A 25,134-nucleotide genomic window follows, 5' to 3' on the forward strand; every position below is an offset into this window, starting at 1 on the left:
GAACTCAGGTCCTTCTGACTTCAGGGCCAGTGCTCTATCCACTGTACCACCTAGCTGCCCCTCCAGTTGTAATTTGGCAAACTAGTTAACTATACTCAACTTGGGAAAAAAATATGACCATGACACCTGTTTGTGTGCCCATTGTCTGACTCTTCTCTTGTGTCCATAAGTGATAAAAACTGCTTTGTTTAAAACAAAAATGCAAAGTGTAGAGTCAGTTCTTCAATATTTGTGCCCTTCAATATTCTATCTATGGGCCAGAGAGATAGGATGGATAGGACAATGATCCTCCTCTACCTCTTACATTGGGTTTTCCAGCTCTGGGAAGAAGGGAATGCCTATAGTTGGCTCTCCAGAAATTTTGAAATTACCCAGATTTTGTCTCTGGCACCTTTGTGCTTTTTTTTTTCATCTCACTCCCCTGCTCCCCCCAAGGAAATAGATGAATAGTTTGGAAAATAGATTGCAAACCCGGAAGACATGATACTGTACTGACAGGAGATTTCTATCATCTGCACATCTGAAGGAGCCCTCCACCAAAAATACAACAAAAATATAATCTTTTATTTGTCTTTATGATTTCATCTTTCAAAAAAATGGAGAAATCAATAAGGGGAAACAATCCCTCCATCTTAGAATCCTGAGAGAGGATAGGAAAGCAAGACATAGTCTGCCATGTAGCTTAGATTTTCAAAGAGTGAATTTCAAATGGTTCAGAGAAAGGACAGGTAGAATCCCAAAGACTAAAATTCTAAAGAGGAAGTCAGCTCAGGAGCCAGGAAGCACCCAAGAATGAAATTCTAAAGACATGAGACTAATACTGATAATGATGACAAGGGAAAGGTTGTCGAGAAGAGACTAATATGGGACACTTTTTGTTAGACAGTGGAGCAATAAAAAAAAGTCAAGGGAAACAGCTACCCAAATTCCTAAGGATCTAGAAATGCTGCTCAATTCTTTCCAAGTCAAAAAGAGAGAAATAATACTGCTTAATATGAAATTAAAGCTCAAGGTAAATAAGAAAAGAACTAGTCAGAAAGCACCAAGACCTTGGTGAGTTCAAGTCACCAGTCCCAAATGAAATATACCTCAGAGTAATAAAGGGCCTGTCAGATGTGACTGCTGAGTCACCATCAGTGAGCTCTGAGAGGGTGGAAAATAGAAAAGTTGCCACAGGACTGGACCATTGCAAATGTCACAGAAACAAAAATATAAACAAACCTAAACAGGAATAACTCTGAGCCTGTATGATTCTGCAATATATATGAGTTCTTTCAGCATCCTGGAATAGTTTGTCTCAGCATGAGGTCTTGAATTCCTCAAGGGCAGCAAAATGTTCCAAACGAACTTTGGGTTTCAATTCACTGTCATTTTGTTCGGTTCTTTCTAATTGCAACATTATTTTCCTTGGCAGAGAAAAAATGCAAAATAAAGAAGTAAGCAAATTTGCTTTTTCCCCATCAATTATGACCATCCATTTGTCTTGAATAATAGTCCTTTCTCTTCTTTGATCATCTGTTATTGGCTCTAAATTATAGACAAGCTGATGATATATATTGGAGGAAAAAATAGCCACACTGGTAAATCCCTAGTGGATGAAAATACAGGCTTTAAATTCCCACAAAAATGCTTTCAAAACATCAAGTTCAGATCATCCTGACCATTAGCAGCATTTATGAAACTCTCTTTAATAGGACCATGCATGTGATTTTCATCCTTCATAATCTGTCCTTGTTTCCATTTCTCTACACGGTTTTTCAAAATGTGGGTAATAACTATCTTGTATATCTACATTTATCTCTGTAAAGGGGGTGGCTACTAATAGGTGAAGATTTGTTGCACGTAGCCTATGAACTATTTTGGTGGGTAAATCTGTGGAGGCTACGTATCTCACTGTTTGGCCTAATGTCCTTAATAAATTTGCTTCTTGATTGAAAAAAATCATTACTTTATTATAAATTCAATATTAAAATAAATAAAAACCAGCGAGATTTACTTTGCAACTATTTACATGTAAATACATGATTTTGTTGCATAAAATGCCATAATTTTCCAGTCTCTTGCCCCTAACTCTCCATCAGGATTCTTCTTCCTAAATCATAAGTCACTCACATGAGATTTTCAAAATAAGACTGAATGGCCATTTTTCAGGTATAATGTAGGGGCAGTCTTGTGAGGGATTGTCTGATGTTGGCTACATGCCACGTGGGGGTTGTGGTGAACTGGGGTAGGAACAGGATACGGGGAAGTAGCCGGAGCATGTGCTCCTGAGGCAGGGGGCTGTGCCACGTGGGAGTGGGACGGCAGAGAAAGAGCTTCCTTTATCACGTCCTCTCCCTAGGTGCAGCGCTAACCCCAGACGTCTCCTTCCTGTATCCGGGCCTAGCCTCCTGTGTCACGTCCTCTCCCTTGGTGCAGCGCTAAACCCAGACATCCCCTTCCGGTATCTGATCCTACAATCAATGACTAGTAGGCGGGCTGAGGAGGAGGGGCTAGGAAGGTATATAGGAGCTGTAGGGGTCGGAGCTCGCTCTCTCTTGCTCCTGCTTTCTTGCTCTGGCTTTCCTGCTTGGCCTTGCTGTGATGGCCTCTGAATAAAGCTCGAGTGTTTGCACCTCCTGATCAGCTCTTCTCTGTGTTTATCCGGGTGGGCACCAAAGACTGGTAAGTATGACCCTAGCAGCCTGATCCTCATAGGAGGAGAGTGCATGGCACGGCCGGCACAAGTCTTATATGGGTTTGGGTTGGTCCAGAGGGCCCTTGAGGGGCCTTCAGTTCTGAAATTCTATAAAATTCTCTAAAGGATGAGATGTTTCTGAAGACATTCCCATATTCATTACACACGTGGTATTTCTCCAACCTGAATTTGCTATTGATTCATAAGGCAGGAATTGTTAAAGGCTTTCCCATAATCATTTTACTGATATTGTTTTTATGCAGTGTGCTTCTTATGATTCCTGAGGGATGAGTTGTGATCAAAGGTTTTCCATGTTTATTACCTGGTATGGGCTTTAATCCAATACGAATTATCTTATGTTCAGTCAAGACCTATTGGATAGGCAAAGGCTCTTCCATACTCATTTAACTGAAAAGTTTTCTCACCAGTATGAGTTTTCTTATGCAATCTTTATCTTCTCTCTGAAGACTTTCCCACAGTCATTGCAAAGGGTTTTTCAACAGCATGAAGTCTTCCATGTTTCCTAAGGTTTGAGCTATTGCTGAAGGCCTTTCCACATTCATTACATTCAAAAGGTTTTTCTCCTGTATGATGTCTCCAATGCAATGTAAGGTTTGATCTGTTACTGAAGGTTTTCCCACATTTATCACATGCAAAAGGTTTTTCTTTTGTATGAGCTCTCTTATGAGCAGTAAGACTTTTTCTGTGGCGAAAGGTTTTCCCACATTCATCACAATCAAATGGTTTCTCTCCAGTATGAATTCTCATATGTTCAAGAAGGCTTGCAGTATAGCTAAATGCCTTTCCACATTCATTACAATCAAAGGGTTTTTCACCAGTATGGATTCTCTGATGTGCAGTAAGATTCCACCTGTCTAGGAAGGCTTTTCCACACTCATTGCACACAAAAGGTTTCTCTCCAGTATGAATTCTCCGATGTTTCCTAAATGATGAGCTTCTACTGAAAGCCTTCCCACATTCATTACACTTATATTTCTCTCCTGTATGAAGTTTCCAGTGAACCCTGAGGGATGAGCTATTGCTGAAGGCCTTCCCACATTGATCACATTCAAAGGGTTTCTCTCCAGAATGAATTCTCTTGTGTTCGGTAAGTTTCCCTCTCTCCAAAAAGGATTTCCCACACTCATTGCACACAAAGGGTTTCTCTCCAGTATGAATTCTCTTATGTTCAGTAAGTCTTCCTAGGTAGCTAAAGGCTTTTTCACACTCATTACATTTAAAAGGTTTCTCTCCAGTATGAATTCTTTTATGTTTAGTAAGACTTACTGGGGTCCTAAATGCTTTTCCACACTCATTGCATTCAAAGGGTTTCTCTCCAGAATGAATTCTTTCATGTGTGGTAAGCTTTCCTCTCTCTAAAAAGGCTTTTCCACATTCATTACATTCAAAAGGTTTTTCTCCTGTATGATGTCTCCAATGCAATGTAAGGTTTGATCTGTTACTGAAGGTTTTCCCACATTTATCACATGCAAAAGGTTTTTCTTTTGTATGGGCTCTCTTATGAGCAGTAAGACTTTTTCTGTGGCGAAAGGTTTTCCCACATTCATCACAATCAAATGGTTTCTCTCCAGTATGAATTCTCATATGTTCAAGAAGGCTTGCAGTATAGCTAAATGCCTTTCCACATTCATTACATTCAAAGGGCTTTTCGCCAGTATGGATTCTCTGATGCGCAGTAAGATTCCACTTGTCTAGGAAGGCTTTTCCACACTCATTGCACACAAAGGGTTTCTCTCCAGTATGAATTCTCCGATGTTTCCTAAATGATGAGCTTCTACTGAAAGCCTTCCCACATTCATTACACTTATATTTCTCTCCTGTATGAAGTTTCCAGTGAACCCTGAGGGATGAGCTATTGCTGAAGGCCTTCCCACATTGATCACATTCAAAGGGTTTCTCTCCAGAATGAATTCTCTTGTGTTCAGTAAGTTTTCCTCTCTCCAAAAAGGATTTCCCACACTCATTGCACACGAAAGATTTATCTTCAGTATGAATTCTCTTATGTTTAGTAAGACGTCCTAGGTAGCTAAAGGCTTTTCCACACTTGTTACATTTAAAAGGTTTCTCTCCAGAATGAATTCTTTCATGTGTGGTAAGTTTTCCTCTCTCTACAAAGGCTTTTCCACATTCATAGCATATAAAGGGTTCCTTCCCAGTATGAATTCTCTGATGTCCTCTGAGGGATGACCTGTTGCTGAAGTTCTTCCCACATTTGTTACATTCATATGGTTTTTCTTCACTAAGTTTTTTGTGATACTGAATAAGGTCTGTATGATAACTAAAGGACTTCCTAGATATAGTGGATTTCCACAGCTGCTTACCAGAAATTTGATCACATTTAAGAATGTTTGAATACTGCTGGGAGCTCTTTCCCCATATACCACATTTGTAGAGACTTTCCCCCTCTGCTGTTTTCTGCTGTGGAACATGGATTAAACCCAGACTGAAATTCTTCTCAAACGTATTATATTTATTAGTGATTGTCATTTGTTTGGATTTTCTATCTTTGTTGTTCTTTTGCCTCTGTAGCCTGACATCATATTCCCAGTCTTCTCTCAATTTGTAACTCCAAGGACCATTCATCATGTGTATTTCCTTAGATGACTTTCCCATAAAAATGCCTTGCTTTGCAACTGGCTCCGTGGTATCCTGACTTGTTTCTTGAGTAAGGAAATCTGGAAGAAATAAAAGTGTCAATATTTGCTGGTCTCCAAAATTAAGGAAACTCTTCTCCATGAAGAAGGAACATTGATTAGGAGAGTTTATAACAAACATTATTAAAAGGGAGCAGAAGCTCAAGTTAATTGAGAAGATACTAACATAAAATGTCCCTGATTTAAATGAAATTAAGTCTTCAGGACAAAATAGCTGATTGTTACTTGCCTAGACCTAGACTTTTCTTCTTGGTTATCTTTCTATCTCTGAAACCACATTCCCTGTCTTCTGCCACTGTAGACTTATTATTGGTAACTGACAAATTATTTAAATTTTCAGGAAGGGGAAACAGGACAATTTTTCAAAATAAAGACTGATGCCTGATGCCAATTCCTGACAAACTTCTAGAATCTATTACCTAACAGATGACCTGGAAGCACTGAGAAAAAAAAAAGTAATGCTAAGACCTGGTACGGGGTCAGTGCAAACTCAACCTTATATCTCTTTATAGGTAAATTTTCTTGATTTGTTGATGAGAATAGGTAAGAAATATTGCATATCTAAAATTTAGATTTTTAGCAATATATTTGTTGAAACCTCTCAACATGTCTTCATGGACAAGATGTAGAAATGTCTGTTATAGGACAAGGCATCTTAACTATCTTAAGCCACAGTAAATGATGAAAACTATCTAGTTCAACTAGGTGTTGTAGTGGATAGAGTGTTAGTTGTGGAGTCAGGAAGACCTGAGTTCAAATCCAGCCTCAGACACTTACTAGCTGTGTGATTCTGGACAAGTCACTCAATCCTATTTGCCTCAGTTTCCTCATCTATAAAATGAGCTAGAGAAGGAAATGGCAAACCATTACAGTATCTTTGCCAAGAAAAATCCTAAATGGGGTCACAAAGAATCAGACCCAACTGAAACAATTGAAGACTACATCATCTAGGGTCATAGAAAGTAATTTCACTCCATTTGGTGCCAGTCAGACCGTACTTGAAGGATTGTGTTCAGTTACAAGTACATTTTATTTTAGTATTTTTTAAAAAATAAAGGTTATTGATATATTTTACATTTATCACCTACATTTCCCAATGTATCTCTTTACATTCTCCCCTGCCCATGCTAATAACCACCTCTATTAAGAATAAAAACTGGAAAAAAATTCTAGTTCCTCAGAATTAAAAAAAAAAAAACCACATTAAAAGAGACTGGTATTATCTGCAGCATTCCATATCCATAGTCTCTCACCTCTACAAAGAAGAATGACACCAGTCAGTCAACAAATAAATATTCACTAAGCACTTTTGAAATGCCAGGTACTCTGCTAAGAGCTAGGATCCAAAGAAAAGGAAAAACAGTCCCTGCCCTTAAAGAGCTTATATCCTAACGGCACAAATTAAGAAAGGAATTTCCCAACCCTAGTGTGTTCAGAATAGTTAAAAGGCCTAGAAGTGACATCATGTGGACAAAGGTTAAAATAACTGAGAGTGCTTAGCTTGGTAGCCGTCCTCAGCGAAAGTTGTCATGGACACTAGACGTTTACTGACTCCAGAGGACACAGGGCAGATAGCTGGCATACAGAGCATGGGCACTGGAGTTCAAATCTGGCCTTTGACACTCACTAGCTATGTGACCCTGGGAAAGTCACCTACGGCTGTTTGCATCAGCTTCCTCACCCATAAAATGAGCTGGAGAAGGAAATGGATTTGATGTCAAGTTTCTGGACTTAAGCCTCAACTCTGACACTTGGGAGCTCTGTGAACAGACACGCAACCATGACAGCCTTTGAATCAGACTGGGTTTCTTTCCGCTTAAAAATAAGGATAATGAAACTTGTATTACAGTCTTCACAGACTTGTTGTCAGGAAAATGTCTTGCAAATTTTAAATAATGTTGTTATTATTATCATTATCATTAACGACAATAATAACAATAGTAACAACATGGGCATCCGTGGTCGGATTACGGTTTTCTTCACTGGACCTCACTGATGAGGTTGCAGAATCACTTGAGTATCGAGATGGTACTGGGGGCAACATCAAGGACCTTCATCTTTCCTTCCCAAACGGGAAGAAGGTTCTCCTCTCTCCGGCCCTTTAGAACTTCCAGATACAACACATCACTTCTTCTGTTTGGTGGTAAAGACAAGGCTGAGTAGAACCGGGAACAGCTGGCGAAGGTTGCAGAGACAAATTTAGGCTTGATGTAGTGAAAACATGTTAAACCATCAGAGTGACGTACAAGCGCCTCAGCAGGCGATGGGCTGCCCCTCGGTGGTAGTCTTCAAGCAAAGACCAAGTTACCACTGGCTGGGCAGGTTGCTGGATTAGATTGCCTCTGAGGTCTCTTCTAATTCTGGAATTCTGTGATCCTGGGGTTCTCCCTGACTTCTAGGAGGAGAAAAAGCCGACATTGCTGCTTTGAGAGCAGAGCTGGAGGATTTTGAGAGCAAATGAGCAAAGTTTTACTATCTAAGGAGAGAACAGAAAATGTAAGCCCAGGGAATGAGCAAAATGTACTCAAGGGGTATATGTGGAGGGTGGGGACGGGCAGGCAGGAGGCACAGAATGGAAAGGAAAGAATGTAGTGTTATGGGTGGATGTTAAGAACAAAAGCAACATTGAGAAGAATTTTTGGAGAGGAAGTAAAAAAAAAAACATTAAGCAAAGCAAAGTAGTTTAGACTAGTGTTCAGGGAAGGGATTAAAGAGTTGCTGTAGGTTTCAATTAATAAAACAATATCACCAAGGCCTGATTTGCAGCATTTGGTGATCTCCAGGGTGAAAATGTTCACAATGAAAATGTAATAATCAGCTCTTATAAGCCACTACAAGCTGGCTCCAGCACATCTTCAGGGGCCGGAATGAAACGCAATATTAGGTAAAGAAGTGGTGGACTAGAGACGCTAAGAGGCCTTTCAAGTCACCTGAGCACGAAAAAATAAGAGCAGGACTGGAATGACGCATCAGAAATGGAGACTAAATGAACCCAAGATAAATTATCGCAGAATCAAAAGGATTCAGTAACTACTGGAATAAAGGGGATAAAAGACATTCATGAGTTGAACAGATATAAGCACCACTGCCAGAAATGAAGAAGTTGGAAAGGGAAATTTGTGGGGGTTTCAGGAAAATGGCAACTTAAGTTTGGGAAATACTGAGTTTGGGCGGGAAACGATTTACCACGCAGACATGAATTACAGGCACGTGTAAATGTGGGATGTGTAAGGAAGAGGCATCCACACTGAAGACATAATTGAAGGCTTGAGTATGGGAAACATGTCTAAAAGAGATACAGAAAGATTTAGAATCATCAGAAAGGACAATCATGGGTTGGTGGATAAGGATTCTCGACCCAGAGGAGTCAACTAAAATAACTGAAGAAAGTTTGATAGATCAATCTCAGTCAAGGGAGGGGCTGGTTTCACGAAGGGTTGCTCAAATCTACCGAACCTTTGGCAAATATTGATGAATGTAAAGATCTGAGAAAAAAAACAAACCCCTGAATTGAAGAAAAGAGAAAATACGGTGAGGTGGGAAAGTCCCAGGACACGGAACAAGGAAACATGTGTTTGACTTTCATTTCTGCCACTAATGGGCCAAGAAACAGCAGAGTCGGGCAAAGACTTTTCTTTGTTGTCTTAAAAATATAGGTTGGACTCGTGTATTTGAAAGCAGAAGGAAGGTAACATGAAGAGGAAGAGATGAATACTTCCCTTAACAAACAGCTGCTGCATTAAGGATTCAAGACAAGAGGCACGTCATCATGCCGGGGGCACAAAAGGATGGGATTTAGAATACAAGCTAAGGGCTAACCCCAGAATCCCCAAATTCCAGATCCCTTTCCCTCTTGCTCTAGAAGTGGTTGTCTGGCCTTTGTCTGAAGATTCTCCTGAGGCAGAACATGTAGCTCCTGGCCAGCTCTAATTGTCAGGAAATTGTCCTGGCCAGCTCTAATTGTCAGGAAATTGTCCTTGACAGCAAGCCTAAACTTGCCTCTTTTCACCTTTCACTCACACTGCCACCAATTCCAAGAAAAAAGATCCATCACTGCCCCTTGAACATGGCATCTTTTCTTTTCTTTCTTTTTTTTTTTGTAGGCAATTGGGGTTAAGTGACTTGCTGAGGGTCACACAGCTAGTAAGTGTCAAGTGTTTGGTCTGAGGCCGGATTTGAACTCAGGTTCTCCTGACTTCAGGGCTGGTGCTTTATCTACTGCACCACCTAGCTGCCCATCTTTTCAAATAACTGAAGACAATTATGTTCCCTGAGCCTTCTTCTGGCAAAATATGCCTACTTCTGTCAATAAATCCTAGTAAAGCATGAGCTCAGGATTCCTCATAAAGGTATATTCCAGCAGTGGGGAACCTGCGGCCTTGAGGCCACATGTAGCCTTCTAGGTCCTTGGGTTCAGCCTTTTAACTGAGTTCAAGTTTTACAGATCAAATTCTTTTATCAAGGGGATTTGTTCTGTGAAGTCTGGATTCACTGAGGACCCAGAGGGCCACATGTGGCCTTGAGGCTGCAGGTTCCCCACCCCGGGCATATTTCATTAAGACAAAAGTGAAAAATAAAAAGAGAAATAGAAGGAAAGTGATTCATTGAAGTGAAAGGTGAGGGCAAATCATGGAAACAATCTCAACCCTTTTCCACAGGCCTGGGAGACCTTGGCAAGACAGTTCCATGGCCAACGTCAAAGGTACCAGGCCTTCACTGGACAGATGCACTACAGGGTTACAATGATCCTTATCTGCCTGGGTGTTACTCACTCACCTGCGCAAGGGCCTCTTGGAATGTCTCCCTCTGGTATCCAAAGGACTTTACCCCTCTGCAACTGGGAGAACACATCTGGTTGAAAAACCAGCAGTCCTGCTCAAAGAGAAAGAAAGGGCAAAGAGAAACATCTTGTAATTCAATCCTAGGACATTTGCTCTTCAGAGAGAAGAGATTATCCCAGGAAAGCATAGGGTACAAAGAACATCTGAGGCATGTTCTCAATTGTATTCCCAAAAGGAAGGGGGACACAGGTTGGAGCTGATTTGGGCTCTGAAAAAAAATCAGTTCACTTGACCCACTCTGCTAAGAAGACAAGAAACTTTCATATCTTCAGGTATCTGTACTGGGGCTTTTGGGGAAAAGCTTTGACCAGGGAGAAATGGAGATTGGGGAAGGTGGGGATTCAGGGACAACCCAGTAAAGCTACAACTTTCCAGGCTGAGAAGCAGAGATTTCACTTGGGAAAAGAGAGTAGAAACATCAAATCTCTTCATCTTATATGAGTTAGGAATCTGTCTCTATTGTACATGTTCAGCCAAACCTCAGATGAGTCAATCAGAGACCCAGCTGCCTCTGGCAAGGGAGAATGTACAAATAATTCCAAAGAGCAGGCCATAAGTTATAGGGGAAAGTTGTCCTTACCCAGAGAGACCAGGTTCTGATAGTTCTCCAGCATCACGTCCCGATACAGGTCCCTCTGAGCCTGGTTCAACTGCCTCCACTCATCTTGGGTGAAATCTACTGCAACATCTTTGAATGTCACCGATTCCTGAAAGAGTAAATATGGGCCTACTTACTTAGCGGATATCTCTCCCATTCATTATGGGGGAGAAGTACAGTTGGGTAGGATCAAAAATGACTCCTCTTCAAGATTTTGAAGGTTTTGAAAAAGTCTATATCAAATAGTTATTGGTATGAATGAATGAATGAACAAGGATTTATTAAGTGCTTGCCATGTGCCAAGCACCATGCTAAGTAAAGGGGATATAAACAGAAAAGGCTAGATGGGCCCCGCTCTCAAGAAGCTTACACAGTAATGGGGGGAGACAACAACTGGAAGGCCTGGAAGTGCTGGGGGAGTAGCAGTGGGGAGGGTCCCAAGATCCAGAGGCCCTCAGGTCACACAAGTAGTTAAGATAGTGGTGCTGAGAGACTCCAGGCCATAGAGGCAGGACATATGGTAAGGCCTGGAGGACTTTAGGAGGCAGTCTGGGGCAGATGGTAAACTCTGATGGTCTTCCATCTCATCAGAAGGAAGGGAGTAGCTGACTTCAATATCATTCTAACCCCATGAGCAGTAAAGTAACAAAACCTTCGGAAAAGGCAAAGAGGGAGAGCGCTCATCCCTCCAGCCAGAAGCATTGCCATCGAAGGTAAAGAAAGTCAGGAGAGGCTGCATGGAGGAACCAGGACCTGTGCTGGGCCACAGAGGCATGAGAGGTGACAGAGAGAGGAAACGAAGTCCTGGGGACTTTACTAGCTCAGGAAATGCCCTCTATAGACGCAGGCCACGGGAGAAGAGAGCAGTGAGAGGTTTTAGTGACTTGCCCAAGGTCACCCAGCCAGGCTGGGTCAGAGGCAGGAGCTGACCCCAGGGCTTCCTTACTCTAGGGTCAACTCTCTTTATCCCAACACCACAGTGCCTCACTCCAAGGAGGCAGAAATGGGGATGGAAATGCAGGAAAGCTGGAGACAGAGCACAAATAGGCAGGAGAGTTAGGACGTCTTTGGGTACCCTAGTTTGGCTGGGTCGTGGCATATTTCAAAAGGAACTGCATGAAAATACTTATAGCAACTCTTTATAGAGGCAAAGAACTGGAAAGTAAGACAATGGTCATCAACTGGAGAAGGGCTCAATAAATTATGACTGAGTTAAAGGGCCGCACTTGAGGACCTAGAGGGCCACATATGGCCTCGAGGCCTTAGGTTCCCCACCTCTGCTCTAGAGGAATGCAACCAGACCAGTACATCATGGGATCACAGATCTACAACATGAGGAGACTTTGGACGCCAATGAATCCAGCCCTCTAATTTTACAGATGAAGAAACTGAGGCACAAAGAGGTTAAGCATCTTGCATCCTTGTTGACAACAATATCCCTATGCTAGAGCCCATGTGACTCAGGAAGCCGTTATCTTTCCTGACCTTCTCCCTTGTTCCACAGACAGCCATCTTCCAGCATGGCTACAGCTTGGACCACATCTTCCTGTGATGTTTCTTCACTGCCCACATCTCAAATGTGGTGGAAGCAACTTCCAACCATAACCTCTTTCCATGTTCACCTTTCCTGTTCATCATCATCCCCTGAACCTGTTCTGTGTCCCTATGCTTATTTCCAATCACGTAAATCATTCTTTTCACCTGTAAACCATCAGCCCTAATGGGAGTCCAGAGTTAAAGAAATCAACATAATTAATGACAGTAAGGGAAGGAAAGGGGGAAAAGGAAGGTAATAAGTATTTATAGAGCACCTACTATGTGCCAGATACTATGCTAGAGTACTTTATAAATATTAGCTCATTTGATCATTAAGTATAAGAACCTTGTTTACAGTGTTTTAAAAAGTTCAATTCAATAAGAAAATTAGCATTTTTCTTACTTTCCATATTTACTTTCGAGGAAATCATTAAAGAAGAATAAGTTTTAATAATCATAATTCTAAAATGCTAAATAAAAGAAGGATGACTTCCATAATTTTTAACAAAACATTTAATTATAATTATATTAATAAATCAAGGGAGTAACACATAGTTTGCCTAGATATTATAAAAAGCATCTGGCAAAGTCTCACACACTATCCTAGCAGAAAAAATGGAGATGTATGGGCTAAACCAGGGATTCTTAAGTAAGGGCGCATGAACTTAATTTTAAAAATATTTCTGGAATAGTTTTTCAAAATAATTGGTCCTTTGTAATCCTATATATTTGAATTTATGCACTGAAAAGCACTGTTCTAAGAAAAGGCACACAGGGGTGATATTAAAGGGACTGAGAAGTCCGTGAAAGGAAAGGAAGAGGAAGCAGGGAGCGTATACAGCCTTTTCTAGGATTCTAGGCTGAGAAAAGCAGGAGAAATATGGGATGACACTTGAGGGGATGGCAGGGTCCAGTGAGTTTTTTTTTCAGAATGGAGGAAATTTGGGTGTGTTTATAAGCATCAGGAAAGAGCCAGCAGATAGGGAGTCAAGATTAGAGAGACAGGACATGACTGTGGGGGCAATCTTCTGGAGGAAATGGGAAAAAATAGAGTCCATGGTGCAGGCAGAGAGGTTGGCCCTGGTGATGAGAAGAGACTGGAGTAATGGAAAAGAGAATGGGAGGTGATGTCGGAGGGAAGCGAGATACAGAGAAGGGAGAAGAGGGAGCCCACAGGGAATGGCCTCTGTTCTCTCAGGAGAGTATGAGGAGCGGACATGGATGGTGGGGTAAGGCAGAGCTGAGGTTCAGCAAGGTTCGACTATGAAGAGAACAAGGGGGAGAGTGGTTTGAGAATAAATTACAATACAATGTTGAACTGTTCAACTGGGTTGAGAATGAGAAGGCAAGAAAATGAGGCTAGAGCAGGGGTGAGGTCCAGTAAAGTACTGAAGGGAGGAGGGACTGGAGGTCATGATGGGGTCAAAGGATATGTTTAAGAGGAGTAAAGGATAGAAAGACATGTGATTCCTCAAGGTTATAATGGGACAAAGGAACTTTAGAGCTCTTGATCATGAAGGAATATCACCTGGGGGTGGGCATAACCAAGGGTGTGATCATCCCTGCGTGTAGCTCAAGCAGAGCAGGGAAGGAAGCCATGGAGGCTCAGGACAATAAGGAGTTGGGGGATTGCAATGAGGTCTTAGTACAGGGGCAGGAATTGGATTGGAGAGGAAAGGTAGTAGGTGGTAAGGTTGTCATCACTACTAAGATTCAAGCAAATGAGGTGTGGGTTGAACTTCACAGCCTCTGCTATCCCCTTTATTTCTGAAATTCTGATGCTGGGAAGGTACAAGGCAAGGAGAGGATCTGTTCTCCATAGAGTACTATGGTATTCTGGAATTATGATCTACCTGTCCAGACCTCTTTTTCTTTATATTCTACATAAGAGGGTTAGGCTCCATGACCCCTTAAGCTCTCTCCTGTCTTGAATCATTTACATACTCTCTGACCTCAAAATGTTCCATCAGTACAGGCAGAGTTTTCTCAGAGAGGACAGCTAAGACTCAAATCTCGGGTTAAGACACGTGTGATGATCGAAGATCAAAAATCAAGAAAAGAAACAAACCTGCTCTCTGAGAGAGGAGCTGGCATCCCAACTGACCTGGGAGCTGGCCGCCAGGAGCACAGGAACCATGGCCTCTTTCTCCTCTTGGCTTCTTGAAAAGGGTAGAGTCTTGGGAAAGCAGAGCTGTAGGACAAGGAAGAAGTCACCAAGAGCAACCGTGCTTTGCAGCACTCGCTCGCCAGGGTACAGTTCCTCTCCTGGCAGTGAGGTGCTGAGCCCCATGCTCCCTATGGAACAGAGAGTCTTAACCTTTTTGGTATCACAAAGTCTGAGGAAGCCTATGGAGCCCTTCTTAAAATAATGTGTATTTTTTAAAAATTCATACAGTAATTGAAGGAGATGTTAAATTTCTGTTAAAGGCAAAGGAAAATAAAGACATTTTTCCCCCATGAAAGTTCACAGACCCCTCTGAAATCTATCCATGGACCCCTTGGAGTTCTGTGGACCCCAAGTTAAGAATCTCTGGCATAGAACAAGAGGTTAAAGGGGATAGGGGGATGGGGAGGGAACAAGCATTTATTAAGTGCCTACTATGTATATGGTTCTGTGCATATTATTTCATTTGATAATCAGAAACGTCCTCATCACCACCAGGAGTCAGAGAAACTGATATTAATGAAAGAGAAAGAGAGACAGAGACAGAAAGACAGAGACGGAGAGAGATGAGAGAGAAAGAAACAGAGGGAGAGAATGGGGAGAGGAGGAGGGAGAGAGGAGAGAATAAGACAGAGAGATAAAGAGGGAGAAGGGAAAGAGACACAGAGAATGGGGAGAGAAGGAGAAAGAGAAGAAGACTGATAGAAACAGACAGAGATAAAGAGGGGGAAGAATAGGGAGAGGAGGTGGCAGAAAGGCAGAGAAGAGAAAGAGAGAGGGTCAGAGAGAAAAACACAAGCAGAGGTAGAAACACACACACACACACACACACACACACACAGAGGAGTAGGACTATTCTACCTCTGAGGTCCCTTTCATCTCTAGATATGTGACTGAATGATACTATTTTCACATAATAAAGTGATCAAGGTGAATGAACACACACACACACACACACACACACACACACACATACACACATCCTCTCCTTGCTCAATCTCACGGGCGTGTGAGGAATCAATCTTCTGAACAATTAGGGGTAACAACCTTTAGAGTCTAGTCTAGGCTCAGCTATTAAGAAGCTACAAGCCACTTGGTTTTCTACTGTTCCCTCAGTGTTCTAATGTTCTCATGTTTACCCATGAGGCTAGAGTCAGAAACTGCTCTGGCACCACCAGCTCCCAGATCTGCTCCTTCCCTTCAGCTTGGGCCTGACATCCCAAGGAAAGGCAGGAGGGCAGGAAGATCACCTTGCTAGATCCTTTCCAGGTACTCTGGAGTCTAAAAGCAAGGTCCTCCATGATGGGCCCTCCATGCAAAGGTTGACATCAATGGTGCATTGAGTGCCAAAGGCCAGGTTCTTGTAATCTCTACCTCCAGGGCAGCTAAGATCAGAGCTGGGGCAGGGAGCACGGAGGGTAGGGAGGGTAGAAAGGTAATGGCCTCCATCAACATTTCAACCCAAGGCTACATCTAAATGATGGGGAGAACAGGTCAAGGAGCCCTGCCCACACTAATGGGCACCTGATGTTTCATCAATCCACCAAGTACTACTTAATGAAACTCTCTGGGTATAGACACATTAGGATCTAATACAAGTGTCAGCGGCTCCAGATGCATCAAGGTGACATCAAGAGATACCTGCATACACACGGATGAGACTGTACAGTCAACATGCATGTATTAAGCACCTACTATGTGCCACGCACTGTCTTAAACACTAAGAATACAGAGAAGCAAAAAAGACCTCCTCACAGTCTATCAGGAGATGAGAGTTGTGGCTTGGTTTGGCAGAAAAGTAAATAATTATAGCTAATAACAGCAGTGCCTTAGGGTTAGCAAAAGTGTGTTATATATTGTTATCTCATGCACCTGCTGCCCAAGCTTCTGCTCATGAATTTGTCCACACTTTCTGGGTAGGCTAATTCTCAGACAACAGATATACCAGGCCTTTTGTGGAGGCCTTTCCAACTAGAGATGAGAAGGTCACCTCCACCCCAATGAGACACTGGAGAGGGCTTTAGAAGGGGAAGAGGACCATCTGTCTTGTGACCAATAATATGCAGCATAGAATAATGAACAGAACTCAGAAGCAAAAAGCCCTGAGTTCAAGACCTGCCTTTGATACAACATGGCTGCCTGACCCCTCTGTGTCCCAGGCAACCCTCTCAGATTCTTCTATGAAGAACTATTGCTGAAGTGCATTGGTAGAGAGGGTCCCCTCCATCACTGACATCACAGCTTCTAAGTGTTAACAACAAGACTCAAGTCCAGGTCTCCAGATTCAAAGTATGGTGCTCCTTCCACTACACTTGGCTGCCTAGGTAGATACATGTGTATGTATATACCCCTTACTACTTTGAGGATCTGTGACTTTGAGTGTGGCTTCTCCTTCCAAGGACATAGATCACAACCCTTCTATGACTTGGGTCTTCAAGAGATGCTGTGGCCAGAAATAGTCATTACCCATTCTCCTGGTAGCCAACTTCACTGAGTTTAGCTAGGTTGGTCCCAGAAGTGCCTTCACACCATCTAGCCACCAGGCCTTTCCTAAAAACCTTTCCAGCTTGGTAGGACTAGCTAAAGACTGCACTTGAAAGAGCCCAGTCAGCCGTATGCAAAGATGGCGCATCAGAGGAGAGCGCTGGGGTGGTGTCGACATTACATGGCTACATGAGAGGTGGTGTGAAAGACAGAGGGCTGGCCTTGGAATCACAAAGACCTGGTTTGAGTCCTACCTCCAATACAAAAGAGCTGTGGGACTGACTACTGGAAAGTGTCTGAGCCCAGTAAGTTGTACACATGTATCTGTGAGGGTCTCCTCCTCCGGAGTTTCCTGCATTGATCAATCACAGGTCTGGAACATATATACAGGGTGTTCCAAAAGTCTTAGTCCAGTTTTAAGATGTTAAAGGCTTTGGGGACAACATGCCTAGCTGTGCGTGCATGTATGTATATGTATATATATATATCCATATGTATGCATGTATATGTATGTGTGCACATACAATAAATACACACACCAGACACAACCAAGAAACAAAACAGAAAAAAGAGCTGGCACAGATGGCGGAAAGTAGAGCTCGGACAGAAAGGACCCAAGCTCCGGAGAGCTGGGAAGGCCCTTTATTCATCAATGAGGAAACTGAGGCCCAGAGCGTAAGACCACTTACCCAGGGGCACACAGATTCATAAGCAAGTAGCGGAGTCTGGCCAGAACTCAGGCACGGGACTCCAGACCCTGGGAGCTGACCAGGGGTCCCGAAGGGAGAGAAGGGCACCTCCCCGGGGCTCCCGGGGCTCCCGGGGTGAGCGGCCCCGTCCTCTCCCCTCCCCACACCTCAGCAAGGCCGGGGCGGGGCGCGGGGCCCCCTCGGAAGCTCTTCGGGGAGGAGGGTTGGGGGCTGCGCCCCCAGACCTCTGACAACGACTCCTATGGGGTTCAGGACATGCAAGGAACGGACCTACGGCTCCCCGCGGACGCGGGCGGGGGCAGGAACCCCAATGCCTTGTCCAGCCCCTCACTTCACCCCAGCTCAGCTCCCTGCTTTGCGCCCGGGCCGGAGCCGCATGCTCGCACTCACCCGACCCGGCCCGACCCGACCCGACCCGGCCGCTTAGCGGACAAAAGGCCTCAACGTCCGGTCCCACATGGAGCCCCGCCGGGCTACATCGATGCGCAGAACTACAACTCCCAGAATCCCTGTAGTCAGATTGAACAGGGCCCGGGGACGCCTAAAGGCTGGGAGCCTCGCGAGGGCCTCTGGGAAATGGAGTCTGATTACCCTAGGGGAGATTCCTGGAAGTGTCCAGAGGTTTACTGCTGCCTCCGGGCGTGGTTTATTGGCTTTAGGCCGGGAGCGTTCACGGTCCATCTGTCCAAGCTCAGAATCCAGACCCCAAACCCCCCGAAGCCTGTAAACCCGCAGTCTGTAAATCCCTGGGTTAGTCTGGCACCATTAATTTGGACTCAATCCATCAACATGCTGTTACTTATTTTTAATGTTGAGTCGTTTTTCAGTCTGACTCTCTGTGACCCCATTTGGGGTTTTTTTGGCAGAGATACCGGAGTGGTTTGCCATTTCCTTCTCCAGCTCATTTTACAGATGAGGAAACTGAGGTAAATAGGGTTAAGCGACTTACCCAGGATCACACAGCTAATAGGTTGTCTGAGGCCAGATTGGAACTGAGGAAGATGAGTCTTCCTGACTCCAGGCCATTTATTTTTAAGAGTTTCTTTTATTCTGAATTTGACAAACATCAAATTAAATGAGCATTTCCATACATAGTGCATGCACTGTGAAACAGAAGAGGGTTGGTGCTTGTGGAGAAACTGCACATGTCTACTGTTTCCTTTTCAATTCAACTAGTAACTTTCTGTCAAGAAGCATTTAAGTGACAACTATGTGCCACTTAGTTGTGAAGTAAGTACTGGAGATGCAAAGAAATGCAAACCAAACACACACACACAAACAAAACAAAACAAACAAATAAACAAAAAAAAAAGTCAGTTCCTGCTCACAAGCAGCTCACAATCCAATGTGATTAATGCAAGCTTTCAAAACCATCCGGTTTGTCAGCAATTCCTTCTGACCATCCTTAGTCAATTACACCAAACCTCATCTCTCCCTACCTGCTACTTGACTCATTACCTTATTTCTTATCCTAGGTTCTCATGGGATATGTTCTGATAATGCTTCATTAATGACTAAAACTGCAATATCTTGCTCATTTATCAATTAACTCTGAGCTCCAACTGCAGTTTAGTATCTATTTATTTATTTAGTGTTAATTAAACTGGAAAAACTTTTCCCCATAAGCTTAGCTGTGTTTTTTTATTATGTTTTTATTTTTAGGTAATTGGGGGTAAGTGACTTGCCCAGGGTCACACAGCTAATAAGTGTCAAGTGTTTTGTCTGAGGCTGGATTTGAACTCAGGTCTTCCTGACTTCAGGGCCGGTGCTCTATCCGCTGTACCACCTAGCTGCCCCAAGCTTAACTGTATTGAAACCTCTAATCTCCTAGTCTTAAAACCAAGGTTAATGGATATATAATTTATTAACAATATAACAATAAAATAAAGGCATGAGTAATTATTTACAATGTATCAGTTATGAGAAAGATCATATCCAATAACTTCCAACCATCACTACTCCTGCTGACTCAATTCTGTAAACAATTCAACTATTCAGCTCTTTCAAAATAGCCAATGAAGTTTCTCAAGAATTCCCTTCATGTTTCTTCACTATATAAGAGTTAAATTCAGTCTTGCAGGAAAGTTCTCTCAGTCCTTCCTTTCTGTACTTCATTCAATCTCTCTCCAGCTATCACAGTTAACAGTACCAGTCTCTTAAGAGTCTATTGTCTAGACTTTGAGCTAAGTGATGCAGTGGTTAGAGTGCCCAGTCTAGAGTTAGGAAAACCTGAGGGCTCAGAAACTTCTCAGCTGTGTGATCCTGGGCAAATCACTTAACCTCTGTCTGCCTCAGTTTTCTCAACTTTGAAAGTGGGGGTAATAATAACACACTTCATAAGACTGTTGTGAGAATTAAATGAGATCATGTTTGTAAAGCACTTAGCCTGTCACATAGTACTCGCTTAGTAAATGTTTGTTACATATCTACCTACCTTCCCCTTCTCTTCTTAAAGATTCAATAAACAGTATCCATAATCTCTGTGGAAGAAGCATTGAATCTGATGATGCATCTCTCCCTGTTGGCAAAAAAACTTTCAGTCCCCTGAAAAACCATTTGTGGTATGTCAAAAACAAACAAATATGATATACAATACACATATCAATGCAAAGCATCACCTGACAGACTGCTTTGAGTAAAAAGAAAAAACCAACATAACACTAATAATAATAATAAAGTACAAAGCAACATATATAATTCTACAGTGAGCTTCAACTGGCAGCATAAATAACCTCTTTTCCTGTGACATCATAATTTAGCCTAATTATAGATTGGACTATTTCTTTTTGGATTTTCCAAGTCTGTATCTAGGTTGGTTGATGCTATAGGCTTATTACCAGTATTTTTAAACTCTATAGCTTTCCTCTAGAGAATTCCACAAATGAGTGTCTAGGCAGGAAAGTACTTCCTTTAGGCTCAGTTCTCCTCTGGGAGCATTTGGCTGACTTAAGCCTGTCTCTTGTTAATATTAACTTCACTTGACTAAAATGTGACTCATGGAAAGACAATATTAATGGAATCCCTGAGACCCTTTCAGCAGGTCCACAAAATCAAAACTATTTTCATAATAATACTAAGACATCATTTGTCTATTAAAATACTGCCCCCTTTTCCAACTACATATCTGTGTGAGGCCAGATTTTCTTCACGTACTTCAACCGAAACAACACGTAACAACAAATTAAATACAAAAGCTGACATGAGAATCTACATGGCACAGTAGATAAAGAGCTAAGCCTGGCATCAGAAAGTCTTGAGTTCAAATTTGGCCTCAAGACACTTACTATCTATGTGACCCTAAGCAAATCACTTAACCTCTATCTGCCTTAGCTGCCTCAATTATAAAATGAAGATAATGAAGATCACAACAGCATCTACCTCCCACAGCTGTTGTGAGGATCAATGAGATAATATTTGTAATGTGGTTAACACAATGCTTGGGACATAGTAGTCACTTAATAAATGCTTGTTTCCTTCTTTCCATTCATTAAGTAATACATTAAAGAGATTTGCAAAAAAAAAAAAGTAAAACAATATCACTATTCTCAGTAAATTTTTGTTTCGGAAAATATAGTAATTTTTCCATCAAAATACTCTTTGTGTCAACATGTAATATGTTTATTGTCATTTTTAATGAATTGATGATTGCTTTTAAAATTGATCAGTTTTAATTTCTAATACAGCAAACATTGCTGGATATAATCCACATACACAAAAGCTCTTTGAGACCCACAATTTTTAAGTGTAAAGAGCCCTGAAGCCAAAAAGTTTGAGAACTGCTGCTCTCACTTTCTGACTTCTTCCACTGAAATATCTCAAATTCACATTTTTCTAATTATCAAGTTTTTATTTAGTTTCTGTTTCACGTACCTCCAAAATGTTCTGAACACCAAAGTTTTCGGTAAAATTGTTATTGCTTCAACTCTTGATAACAAATGTAGGTCTTATGGTGTTTTTGTTTTGCAATACTGGGCATCTGCAATCTTGGAACTAAATGGTAATTTTCTGCTCTATTTCCTTTTACAAAGTTGTAGCAGGAGAGGAGGGTTTCCATGTGGGAGAGGGAAGGGATGGAAGAGAGAGTCCAGAGAGTCAGAAATGCAGTCTGGAGAGGAATGAAGACATCTCTAGCCTGGGAAAAATGGAGGTTCTAGGAATAACCAAACAATCATAGACTGCAGGGGTGGAAGGATGGAGGGTACTTTCAGTGTGAGAAGTCCAGAGGTGAATTGAACTTTCAGAGTAAAGAGGTTTCTCTGGCATGGTAGAGAAAATCTGGAGACTCAGAAGAGCACCCTGGAGAAGAATGAAGACATGATTGATCTGGGTGCCCTCCTTTAAAATGGAGGTTCTAAGTAAGATCTTTTCGATTTATTCAAAACGTGTGTATATGTATATATATATACACATATAGTGTGTATGTGTATGCATGTATATATATGTGTGTACATACACACTATATGTATATATGTATATTATATATATTATATATTATAAAAAGAGAGAGAGAGAGAAATAGAATGTGGTCATTTGTTTTGTGTGGCAGTTTGTAATGGGTTTTGTTTTTTCTTCCTTTATCAATGTGGAAGAGAGGGAGGTCAGAGGGAGAGAATTCACAACTAAAAATAAATTTCTTTTAAAAAAGAAAACTGACATGGAAAAAAAGAGTTAATCAAAATTGAGTTTTCCTGGATGGAGCTAGCTGGTAAATTCAGCCAACAGCTCAAAAAACAACAAAAAAAAAACAAAAAAAAAAGAACAACGTATACGTATTCCAGTAAACTGTATACAAGTCAAATGTTTATTCTGTAATGTAGTATTTGCAAAATGCATCTTTAACTCAGACCATTCTTGTCATCCTGACCCATTTGGGTCATTCTGACTATGTTTCCTTTTTTGGGTTGTACCTTTCCTTTTTCTACCAAAGTTATTAGCAGACTATCCACTTGTAATAGCACTGTTGAACACAGAAATACTTTTTCAGCACTGAGGAGAGATCCATAGCTCCACTTTAGCTTTTTCAAGCATTCTTGATATATGGTTTATAGTGTGTATGGGGGGGGGTTCATTTTTTTGCTGGTTTGGTTGGTTGGTGGGTTTCTTTGTTTTGTTTTGTTTTGTTTTGCTTTTTTTTGTTCCCCAACCCCACCCCGCTCAGACATTTCACAAGTTCAAAAGCATGGCCTCTGAAACCTTCTACTAAATTACACCTTTTGTGTAGCTTAACTCAGATGGTTGCCAGCATTTTAGTCATTCTATAGAACACCCAGTCCAAACCTCTACTGATTCTTCCCCAAGAAGAGAAGGCTCTTGCATGGAGAAGATTCTTGAAGTTGGTCTATGATATTTTTGTGGTATAAGACATCTATGATACCTATGTGTGAAGTATCTCTCTCTGATTTAAGCATGGCTCTAAGCTTTTCTACTGACAAATTTTCTTATCTCATAAAATTTACTCATTTTAAAAATTAACTCCTCCTTCTCAGAGGGTTGTTAAGAGATCAGTTTTCAGACACTATCCTCTACCTCCACTCTATCAAGAAATTTTGAATGACCAACCAATTCTAGCAATTCTCAAGGCATTGATTATTTAGTTTCTCCCAGAAAAAGAGGGTGGTCAACAGTGTCACATGCTGCAGAGAGGTCAAGAAGGCTGATTAAGAAAAGACTATCACATGATTAAGATATTATTGGTAACTTTGGAGAGAGCTTTTTAAGTTGAGTGATGAAGTTGGAAGTCAGATTCTGAAGGTCTGCAGAGAGGAAATGGAGGCAAAGTATATAAAGTTTTTTCCCCAAGAATTTTTCTGTGAAAGGGAAAGTTTTTGTTTTTGTTTTTATTGTTAAGAATGGGAGAGCATTGGGCATATTTGAAGCCAGCAAGAAAGAAGCCATTAGATAAGGAGAGATTCAAGATTAGAGGTGGACAGTCCTGCTGTAGAACACTGGAAGAGAGGGTCACATAAAGGGGAGTTGATTTTTGCAAGAAGAGCTACCTTATTATCAGAATTTTTTATTTGATGTGGGAACTCTGGATTTTGGACATGATATTTTGGGGATTTTTTTTTCTTTTGATGTTTCTTTCTGGAGGTGAACAGTGATCAGCCCTCTGGTTCTAATAAAGCCCTACAGAGGCTACAGGCAAGGGTCACCAAAAGAGCACAAAATGAATGCCATGCTATGACTGTGGGCAAAAACAGTCCAGGCATTGGGATTGACTGAGAGGTATAGGAGCACACAAAACAAAATAAACTAACCCTGCTGATCTTTCTTTTTTTCCCCCTCATATTTATTAATATCTTTTAAATTTATATAACCTTTCTTTCCTGACAGATTCTTCCCCAGAGAATCATTCCTCGTAGGGGAGGGTGGAGAGAAAGAGAGAGAGAGAGAGAGATTGGTTCAACAAAAGTAGCCTGCACATCAATCATCAAAGGAGCCTACGATGTGCAATAGCCCCCATCTTTATGAAAACTTCAGCGTAGCACGCCGCTACAGCTAGCTCCCATCATCTTCTCACCATCTGCTAGCCTCTAGAAGCACCCTCAAACACCCTCTTTTTCTCTTTCCAGCTCTGAAACCACAATCAAATAAAAACTGCTATTGTTACTGGAAAAGGTGTGTCAGTCTTTTCAGATTCCCCTCCCTATCCCTGTCTCCAGTCGTCCTGATCTATGTCTTGCCATTGGACCCAAATAGTTGTGAAGGAGAGACTGAGGCTGGTGCCTCACTTTGCACAGCCCTGCCTCGCTTAAAATCCAATTCATTTGCAACTCAAGACATCCCCTTCCCAATGTCATTGATCCTCTTCGAGAGCGAAGGAGAAGCAACTATCCCTGATTTTCCAAGTTAAAATGCCCCTCCTCGAGACACTCCTCCCCTTCGTGTTGCCTCTTTCCTCCTATTAGAACGTCAACTCTCCGGGGACGGATACTGTCTTGCTTTTGGGTTTATTTCCCCATTGATTAATTACAACCTTTCTGGTCTCTAGGCCACTCTCCACGATTACAAGTTGTAGAGAAGGCGTCGACCTGCCTGGTAAAGGGGGCTTCTTCATTGAAGAGGTCTCTGTCTTCCATCCTTACAGCTAAGCACTTAATGTTTTTTCATTCATTCCGGCAAATTCATGGAACTGTCTTAGAGAAAAAGATACAGCACAAACTGCAGGAAGGGAGGGAACCGGCTGTACTCTCAAGTCCAAGTATGTGCAGAAAAGATCCAAATGCCGGCCGTAGCAGACAGGGATCAAGACACGCCGGTCCTCAGCCGGAGACTCCTCCATCGATTACCTGACCCATTGGGCAGTGCGCCTGCTCAGAAGAAACCTCTGGATTCCGGTTTCCCCAAGCCTTCCAGATGGGTAGCTAGACTCCATTTCCCAGAAGGACCTTGGAAACTGCCTGCGCCGCTCACGGCCCTTGAGCGCTCGAAGGATTCTGGGAGTCGTAG

The 25,134-nt window shown here is 42.0% G+C and overlaps 1 protein-coding gene across 1 annotated transcript; it reads right to left on the reverse strand.

The window, feature by feature from the left end:
* Positions 1-2,649: 2,649 nt before the first annotated feature.
* On the reverse strand, positions 2,650-18,163 carry LOC114041212 (zinc finger protein 184-like). The gene is made up of 5 exons (XM_027859565.1): positions 18,076-18,163; positions 14,396-14,518; positions 10,774-10,900; positions 10,129-10,224; positions 2,650-5,373 (listed from the first exon to the last, which is right to left on the reverse strand). The coding sequence occupies exons 2-5, from the start codon at positions 14,462-14,464 to the stop codon at positions 3,128-3,130; spliced, it is 2,538 nt and encodes an 845-aa protein (XP_027715366.1). The 5' UTR covers positions 14,465-14,518; positions 18,076-18,163; the 3' UTR covers positions 2,650-3,127.
* Positions 18,164-25,134: the final 6,971 nt, after the last annotated feature.

The sequence above is a fragment of the Vombatus ursinus genome, unplaced genomic scaffold, assembly GCF_900497805.2.
Source record: "Vombatus ursinus unplaced genomic scaffold, bare-nosed wombat genome assembly UNPS02014170.1, whole genome shotgun sequence".
Lineage (NCBI taxonomy): Eukaryota > Metazoa > Chordata > Mammalia > Diprotodontia > Vombatidae > Vombatus > Vombatus ursinus.

What these genes read in the sequence shown, in the direction of transcription:
- LOC114041212 (XM_027859565.1), bottom strand. Translation starts at nt 14,464, where the DNA reads ATGGTTCCTGTGCTCCTGGCGGCCAGCTCCCAGGTCAGTTGGGATGCC. An exon ending in TCAGAACCTGGTCTCTCTGG is followed by an intron (nt 10,225 to 10,773) that starts GTAAGGACAACT and finishes CTCTTTGAGCAG; the next exon opens with GACTGCTGGTTTTTCAACCA. An exon ending in TCCAAGAGGCCCTTGCGCAG is followed by an intron (nt 5,374 to 10,128) that starts GTGAGTGAGTAA and finishes TATTTCTTCCAG; the next exon opens with ATTTCCTTACTCAAGAAACA.